This window comes from Acanthisitta chloris, unplaced genomic scaffold (genome assembly GCF_000695815.1).
Source record: "Acanthisitta chloris isolate BGI_N310 unplaced genomic scaffold, ASM69581v1 scaffold42432, whole genome shotgun sequence".
In the NCBI taxonomy this organism is placed as follows: domain Eukaryota; kingdom Metazoa; phylum Chordata; class Aves; order Passeriformes; family Acanthisittidae; genus Acanthisitta; species Acanthisitta chloris.
The window spans coordinates 3,808-13,026 of NW_008660676.1; the positions used below are offsets into that span (position 1 = coordinate 3,808).

The 9,219-nt window shown below is 41.9% G+C and overlaps 1 protein-coding gene across 1 annotated transcript; it reads left to right on the top strand.

Moving 5' to 3' along the window:
* Positions 1-219: 219 nt before the first annotated feature.
* Positions 220-9,049, top strand: TCP11L2 (t-complex 11, testis-specific-like 2). The gene is made up of 9 exons (XM_009069888.1): positions 220-355; positions 1,792-1,927; positions 2,426-2,546; positions 3,250-3,470; positions 4,355-4,491; positions 5,147-5,337; positions 6,796-6,977; positions 8,091-8,263; positions 8,805-9,049. Exons 1-9 carry the CDS (start codon positions 220-222, stop codon positions 9,047-9,049), a joined length of 1,542 nt encoding a protein of 513 aa, XP_009068136.1.
* Positions 9,050-9,219: the final 170 nt, after the last annotated feature.

Below are 9,219 nucleotides of genomic sequence, written 5' to 3' on the forward strand. Positions count from 1 at the left end.
GAAAGAACTGGTACAGTTTGTTACTAACTGTATGATTCTGAGTGTCAGGCCAGACAAGTCCTCACTGTAACATCTGGTTAAGAAAGGCAACTCTTGTTCTTCATTCACAGTATAGTGACCAGTTTCTTTTGAGAAACAAACAAGCCAGGTGCTGGTTTTATAGGCATTGTGTTTTTTCTCTCCAGGTCGTGTTTACTGTAGCAGCTAAAGGCAATCAGAATGCCTCTCAATGATGAGCAGAACAGTGATTCAGATTCCTCACGCCTCTCAGAAAGCACAGCTGCTTCCAGTGACTCGGAGTACTCAAGGCAGAGCTTTACCAGTGATTCATCAAGCAAACCCAGTTCTCCAGCATGTAAGCCTAGTTCAACCTTACCTGCACTGTGCTTAGACCAATAAGGCTAACTTCTCTTGTTTCTCTTTGCTGTCGTGGGTAGAACCTGGGATTCTGAATCTGTTTGAGTGTTGAGAGAAAGGCATGGTCTTCTCTCTGCTGTGGAGCAGTGAATCTCCTTGTGTGTGGAACACCAGCAGCAGCTGTATCCACAGGGGTCTCCCTGTGCACTCCTTCCCTGCAGAAAAGACAAGTGTGCCACCATGGACATGCTGATATTGAGCTAACCTTGACATTTGTAGCAGTCTCCCATTCGAACCTTTGGCTTTGTGCAAAGGGTTGGTTTCTTCTGTTTGATCCAGCTGCTTGAAAATCGATTCTGTAATTTACAGATTGTAATATTATATCAAGTGACATGGAATTAATCTCCAAGTCAAACAGAAAACACGTGTTTGCGCAAGGAAGATGGTTTGGGTAATGATAAATAAAACCGTGGTTAAGGTGTGCTTCATGTTTGTGTCATGGAATCATAGAATTTAAGGGTTGGAATGGACCTTAGAGATCATTCAGTCCCTAACCCCTGCCCTGGGCAGGGACACCTCCCCACAAGATCAGGTTGCTCAAGGCTTCCTCCAGCCTGGTCTTGAACACTGCCAGGATTGGGGCGGCCACCACATCCCTGGGCAACCTATGCTAGTGTCTCACCACCCTCACAGGGAAAAACCTTTTTCTAATATCTAACCTAAACTTCCCATGTCTGTAACCATTCTCAGGCCCTGCATACCTCTTCTATCTATGTAAGTGATCTGGATTAAAACAAGCCTGTTAGTGGAGCTGCAGTTGCCTGCTGGCTTTTTCTTTCTTTGCTGCTGGTCTTCCAAACACTACATTAGTGCTAGTATTTACTCTTTGTTTCCAATGTAGAATTTGTTTCGTTGTTACACTCCTTTTCTACAAGTAAGTAGTAACTTGTGTTTCACAGCAGATGAAAGATCGGCTGGTCAGAAGTAGGGGATTCTCAAGTCAGTAACTCCAGAACCTTCTCAACAGGTAGTAAAGCCACAAAATAGCCATTATGTACTCAGAATTATAATGGACATCTGGTATCTGTTACTGCTTGTGCTTTTGGTATGGTGGATTTGGCAGAACAGTCAATAGGAAATCTGTGGAATGCTAGATCTTGTTTTAAAAGGGGAGGAAAAAAGATATCCGAGTTCAGATGCGGAAATGTGAAACTGCTTCTCAAATATTTTAAGGCTTGTGTGGTATTACCCCCTACATGCACACCCCTGATAAGCTGGGAGTTCCCTGAGTTAGTGTTTTAAGAAGATATAAAGACCTCGTAATCTGGAGTGCGGGAGGCCAATTAGCAAGGAGTAAAATTTCTAGGGTTTGGTGTTTTCAATTGCACTTATCAATCAGAGATACTTGACTTGAATTGATCTTGTTTGTTCCAGCAGCAAGCCCTCCCAAGGTTATTACATTTGATGAGCTGATGGCAGCTACAAGAAATCTGTCAAACTGGACTTTAGCTCATGAAATTGCTGTAAATGCAAATTTCTGCATAAAACATGAAGACTTCCCACAAAACAGGTAAGAGCCTGAATTTTGCAAAGAGCAGCGCTGGGGTTGGGAAGAGAGATGAACAGAGCAGCAAATTAAAAAGAACCCCAAACCTCCAAACTAAAACGTCTTGGAAGGCTGCAGATTTTCACCTTGTACCTCCAGGAGTTACTGTCAAAGCTTGGGACAAGTGGTGTGGTTCATCTGAGTTGATAGGTTGTCTGGGAGTATTCTTAAATGTCAACTGGAAGAGAAAAGGCTAATGCAGTATGAATGCCTATAGTGAAGATGAGTATTGGTTGGTCTGTGCAGTTCCTGGCCTTGTGGAGTAGATGAAATGGTGACCTTCTCTGCAGGTATATGTGATAGCTCATTGGTGACCTGATGATCCATAGGCCAAGGAAGATGTGGTTGCAGGGCATAATACTTGAAGTGTTTCCCAACAAGTGATGAGGCCAAACTAAAACAGTTACCAAGGGTGAAAGCTAGTTGGAAGTCTTGTCTGTGTCTAATTGACTTACTCCACAGCTTTGCAGGCACAGTGAAACAAATTGTGCACAAGGCGTTTTGGGATCATTTGGAGTCAGAACTCAACGAAGATCCTCCAGAATATGAACATGCTATCAAGCTCTTTGAAGAAATTAAGGAGGTAATGTTCCTCCTTGTCTGTGGTGTCAGCTTAGGTCTGAGACTCTTACTTTACTGGAGGGTCTGCTTAACTTGGTCAACAAGCCAAGACCTTCAGTTCTTCCTTTTGAGATGAACCATGGTTATTCACAGTTGGGAATGAGTGTCCATTTATAGTCCATAAAACCAGGAATGTGGCCACAAACACAGTAGCACACTCAGTTTTCACTGCATGATGATGAGTGGAACTCAGCTTTTTTTTCACAAAGCTTCACATCTTTACTAGCCTATTTCCAGTATCACACTGAGCTTGAACAGCAGTATAAATATGACTCCACCTGCCTACTTAGACTTCCTTGTTTGATTATTGCACAGGTGAGTATACAAACTTTCAATCCTGGCACAATGCTCAGTTTTTCAGAGTTTTGAGTTAGTAAATGTTTGTTTTCCAGGGCAGCCTCACAGCTTTTGAAAGAGTCTAGTTGTTGACATGCTTTCTGTTTTACTGGCATCTTGGCAGAACAGTACTGTGATCCCTTTAGTGGTCTTAAAGGTACCTTAACAGCTACCTTAGCTAATGTTTAGTCTTAAAATGTCTTGTTGTAGTCAGTCAGCTACATCCACTTGACAGGAATATTAAAATCTTACTTCAGTGTGTGTATGAGGTAGTTTGGTGCTTATTGATAAGATTTTCCTTGTGGTTTTTTTTCCCCCTTCTACTTTAGATTCTTCTTTCCTTCCTGACTCCTGGAGCAAACAGGATTCACAATCAAATCTGTGAAGTTCTAGATACAGATCTCATAAGGCAGCAGGCAGAACATAATGCTGTTGATATTCCTGGGCTAGCTAACTATATCATCAACACTATGGGCAAGTTATGTGCTCCAATAAGGGACAATGATATAAAACAGTTAAAAGCAACTGACAACATCGTGGAGTTATTGAGGTTGGTATTTGGGTGGAGTCCTTAGAGGAAAAGCCTCTTCTCTGGAGTTCTGGGCAATGAAAGAGGGGGGGTAAAGACTTAAGAAGTCAGAAGTTGTGTTGGTTTACATAACTCCTGTTCTCAAACTATAGGAGAACTAACTTTTTGTACAGAAGCATGAAAGGGGAAGAGCTATGACACTGACCAGATTGTGTATCTTACTTTGTAATTGGGTAGAAACTAGACGGCTCTTGAGTATCTAAGCCAACAGCTCTTGCAATAATCTGTGTTTCAGAAATTGCTTTTCTCAGTCTTGTTCATACTTAACAAAATGCAGGCAGCACATTTGTACTCTTCCTTTTTGAAGTGTTCATTGCATGTTTCCTCTGGGAGGCCAAACTTTGGATTTAGAAGCTCTTTAAAGATCTTATTTCTTGAATTTGAGTAAAATATTTGCATAAAAGGGCAGGAACCAGTTTACTGCTCCTTAGGTTCACTGAAATACTATGAGTACTTGATAGTTGTTCTACTCTTTATATGCAGGGACCAAAGCAACTGAGTCAGAATTGTTTCTCGTGATGCAATTACTATCTAAAGTTAAAATCTGTTTGTTTAGGCTGAAATGTACCAATTGATGTAGTTCTTGAAAACCTTTCTCTTACAGGGTTTTAGCATCATTAAATGCTACATTTGTCCTGTTCTCTTTAACTCAGACCAAGCCTTATGCACAATAGTCCTGCAGGTATTCCAGAAGATAGGTAACACACCTGTTACCCTGAAATAGCAATTAAGGAGTTTACTCCTCCTAGGACTGAAATCAGAGTGCTAATGTACATGTGCTTCCCACGTGCTGGTTAAAATCATTAGCCTGTTGTAACTGTGAAATTTTCAACTCCTCCTTTCAGACAAATATTCCACGTCTTGGACCTGATGAAAGTGGATATGGCAAATTACACAATTAAAAGCCTTAGGCCATACCTCTGGCGTAATCTGGTGGACTATGAAAGAACCAAATTCCAGGAAATCCTGGAAGAAACACCAAGTATGTATCATTTAATATAGACTTCTCTTTCCAAAGAGGACTAAGTATGTATCATTTAATTTAAACTTTTCTTTAGAAGAGGACTGTTTAAAGAAATGCTATAAAATTCTACATGTTGCAGTTAACTTAGAGAAAAACTTCAGTGATTTTTGTAACATAGAAAAATATTTTTGACAGCCAACATCTGGAGCTGGGGCTTCTGCCATGGGAGCCCTGAGCCACTGACAGGGCCTGCAGTGTTTGTATGTGCAGTCTGAGGAGGTAACCTTTAAAGCATTTAACTTGCTTTTAATAGAGTTTATCTTCCTTCACATCTCCTTTTCAGTCCTATGTCCCAGCTGATAAGTGACCTATCTGAAAAAGGAAAAACAGTGCTTGGGGAACTCAAAATTTGATGCTTTTTTTGACCTAAAAATCTTGTCTAAAAATTTGTTGTTGGGTTTGTACAAACTAGCTAGAATATCAGGTCACCAGTGGAAGATGATCAGTGGAAAAAAGAGAGGGAGGGAATTAAGGTGTGTGAAGACTCAGCTGTCCACTCTGTCTGAGTCTTCAGAAGTTCAGTTCTCTTATGTGTACAGTTCTTTTTTTTCTTCAAGGCAGTGCTTATTTTGGTGAGGTCATGCAGTAAATCTGTGCTATTTGCAATGCTTAGGTGCCCTGAACCTCACAACAGAATGGATAAAGGAATCAATAGAAGATGAGTTGTCATCTGCTTCTGGTGAATCTTCATCATCCCCTGGTGCTGCTGATAGTAGTTCAAAACCAATTATTAGTCCTACACTGGTGCTAAACAATGGCTACTTGAAACTGTTACAGTGGGATTATTGCAAAACCATTCCAGAGGTAAGTATATTTTGGTGCCCTCAGTTTTCCATCCATGTGAAATCATCAGTGTAGTGTAGTCATCCTGCTGTTCATAGCCATGAGCAATTCTCTTGCACTCCTTCAATTTCTGCTTAGTGAATTGGAACTTCAGAGAGTATGCGCTAGAGTAGTTTTCAGAATTTGAGATGGGCAAGTCAACAGCTAGACAAAAAAACAAAGTAAAGGTTGTTCTCCCTCCCTCCAATCACAGCTCACCAGCTCCACCCTAAGAGCAGTCTTGGCCATGGTGAAAGGCTGGGCCTTGTACTCACAGTGCTTGGCTTTCTGGGTCTTAGAAAGAACTGACTGCAGGGTCCTCTTATCCTAACAGCAGCAAGAATTTCTGGGATTGCTCTTGCTTTAGAACAGAATCAGTAAAAATTTGAAGCCCTCTAAAGCAGATATTCTCTCTCTAAAGTTGATACTCCTTTCTCGGTGTATGTAACCTATTGCTCTAAGAATCAGTGTTCAGTTTTCCCCTCCAACTCCTCTTTACTGACCTCTGCAACTTCCCATAAAGCCAGTGTGAATTTGGCCATCAGTGAGGGCTAAGATTAGCATTTGCAGAGAGTGACTCACCTGCACCTGCCTGGCAGAGAATTTGCGAAATGCATGGGGATGCTCTCGGTGCTCTCAGTGGACAGATGCGAAACCACCTTATTATTACCTTTCTGTGGCCAGTTTTGAACAGGAGCTACACACAGGTATTCTCTAGTTCGCCCCACTATGAAATGGGTACCTACTACAGCAGGATGTTAACTCCCCTGTGCTGCTCAGTGGAGGGATAGGTCCAGGAGGGATAGGGTTAGGATGAACTCTCTCCCCTCAAATAAGTCACTCTAGCTACATCCTGCTGTGGGAATTACTTACATTCTTGGTATGATCAGCTGGCTGACTCTTTGCCTGTTGTGCAGAACCTGCTCTGGTGGTTGAGCTGGTGGTTGTCGTGCATAGTTGTTCATGACTGTCCATTACAAACCATGGCATTTCTCGAAGGACAACTGAATCCAGAGGACTGTTCTGTCATGACCTTGGTCACTACCATGTCCTCTGGATCCTCTGATCCTTCCATATTGTGGTGTGTTGTTAGTTGCAGGTTCATCAGGAGTGATGAGGAATAAGATGCAATGTCCCCAGTTTCCTCTGCACTGAAGGTGTTACTTCCCACCACAGACTTCCTTCTGGCACTGATGCCAGTTTGAGGCTCCAGAAACCCAGTTAGCAGGACTCAACCCCAGTTTGGGGGGATCAAATCATCCCAGTTACACATAATGCCACATCATGCAGTGCTACAGTCAGGGTGTTTTAGCCGTTGTCTCTTCTGGCTTTGCATATATTTGGTTAAAAGTAGTAATGCTTCATGACTACATCCTAGATCTGTCCTTTCCCTCTCTCTCCCTCCTTATTCCTAAATCAGTATTATTGTTTCAATTCTAGACTCTAATAACAGATGAAGTTCGTCTTCAGGAGTTGAGAGAAAAACTCAATCAATTAAAAATCATAGCTTGTGTTTGTCTCATAACGAACAATATGGTGGGTCCAGCAATTGTAGATGTGCCTGATTTTGCTGACCAGCTGAAAAGGATCTCTGTTCCTCTTCTTGAAGGCATGAACAAGAAGTAAGGCGTTGTTTTTAGCACTCTTAATTTTTCTTTTTTTCAACAGGAAACAGTTGGAAACAATTCTAATGTCATCATCAGAGCCTGTTATTAATAGGATTATACCGCCTTTTAATCATATATTCACTTTCTAATACAATTCCAGTATATGTTAGACACAGGTTTTCAAAGTTAGATTTTAACCTTGATGTTAGTCTGCAGAATCTGGTGCCTAGTAGTAAAGTTCATACGTACACTCCTAATACTGGAGAGACTATGACAATACATTCTGCCAGTTGCTTCAGACTTGTTGTAGGCAGCTGAAGTTACTTGGCTGTCTATTTCTGCTGGCACTTGCATTACAGGCAAGTCTGATGCAAGTTGAATGTCTCAAAGTAGTTTTCCATTCTGATTTTTCTCTTGAAGTGCTATACACATAGCCCAGAAAAACACCCAGGCACAAGGGAGAAGTGAACAGGTGTCACCACTGTACACTTGAAATTATTTTTCCTATCTGAATCACAGTTGAGTCCTTATAAAATAAGGAGGGAGGTCTGGAGCATCTCCCCTATGAAGACAGGCTGAGGTAGTTGGGGCTGCTCAGCCTGGAGAAGAGAAGATTGTGTGGAGACCCCAGAGCACCTTCCAGGATCTGAAGGAGCTCCAGGGAAGCTGCACAGGGATTCTGTGTTACGAACTGCAGTGATGGGACAAGGGGTAAAAGATTCAAATTGAAAGAGGGGAAATTCAGGCTTCTAGCCTGAATTAAGAAAAAGTTTTTTCCTGTGAGGGTGGTGAGACACTGGCACAGGTTGCCCAGGGAGGCTGTGGCTGACCCAAGCCTGGAAGTGTTCAAAGCCAGGTTGGATGAAGCCTTGAGGTGTGTCTGCCCAGGGTAGGGGGTTGGGGCTGGATGATCTAAGGCCCATTCCAACCTTTAAAGTTCTATGATTTTATCTTCTGCGTAGAGATTTTCCTGTATCGGTAGATGTACATAAGTCTGCAAAAGATGACTTCAGAGTTCTCCCATTGCAGAGAGCAAGTTGAAAATAAAAGGGAGCGGAGACAAGTGAGGTCACCTTGCAACCTATCCTATAGAACCTGCAGGAGTTAATGCTTTTCTGTTTCTTCCAGAACTTTCAATTTGAAGGAGGCTCTGCATGCTGTTGGTGTCCAGATTTGCAGCAAAGTGAACAAGTCTCTAGCTGACAGAGGTCTGCCCACTCTCAGTGAAGAAATGGAGAGTAATTTAATGGGTCAAATTGCTCATATTGTTGAGAAGAATAATCCTGTCTGTACCTTGATTGGTTAGTAAGATACTACAGAATTGTCATGTAAAGTGTCTGTATATAAACTTAATTCTCAGTAAGCTTAATCAGCAGGGTAATTATGCTTTAAAAAGCACTTTCTTACTGGAGTAGGGCTCAGTTAAGGCTAAGGAAGTGTTGTTTACCCATAGATGGTGTTCTTGGTATGCTGCAGAGCGTGGTTAGCCATGGTTATGAGTAACTTTAAAGGTGCCTGTACAGACAAGCTCAGGTCTGCTCGTATTCTGGGGAAGGATTTAGATAAGTGAATGCTATTTAGTCTTCTTTCTCTATTCTGGGTTTAAATGTAGTGGTTTTTTTCTTTCCAGTCCACTTCTATCAGGTAATACAACGTGCTGCAGTAGGGTTATGCTGTGTCCACCTTGCAGGAGCCAGATTTAAGCAGCTTTCAGTATTCCCAGCACAGGCATGGTAGGAAGGAGTTGTTGCTTACATGGTTGAATTTTTGGCTGTGCTGATGTGGCTGTGGCTTCGTCTTCGGATGACCTTTGTTCTGAGTGTACTTTGTATCCTGTTTCAGACAAACGAATTCAGCTCTTCCTGAGAAGCTTGCTCACTCTTCCAAGTGTTCAGAACTGTATGCCTGCTATGCCAGGAGGGCTGTCTGTGATCCAGGCAGAGATGGAGGTTGTTGGATCTCAGTATGCAAGCATTGTAAACTTCAACAAAAAGGTGTATGGACCATTCTATGCAAACATACTTAGAAAACTACTTTTTCCTGAGGCAGCGGTGGAGAAAGCAGAAGCAGAAACATCCAGCAATTGAAAAAATGACGTATTTCTGTACCCATTTTGTATCTTCCAAGACAGTGGGGGGAAGTCAGACCTCTGAGAACAGCCTGCTCCAGTGACTGTTAATGAGAAAGGTCTTGTACAGTGTATGAACATAGTTTGAAATTCACTGTAAAGAAATTAATTTCAAGGTCAAATATATAT

Bases quoted from the DNA above. Each gene is read 5' to 3' on its own strand.
- TCP11L2 (XM_009069888.1), top strand. From the start codon at position 220: ATGCCTCTCAATGATGAGCAGAACAGTGATTCAGATTCCTCACGCCTC. The intron at 3,471-4,354 runs GTTGGTATTTGG...TCCTCCTTTCAG, and splicing joins AACATCGTGGAGTTATTGAG to ACAAATATTCCACGTCTTGG. The intron at 6,978-8,090 runs GTAAGGCGTTGT...TGTTTCTTCCAG, and splicing joins CTTGAAGGCATGAACAAGAA to AACTTTCAATTTGAAGGAGG.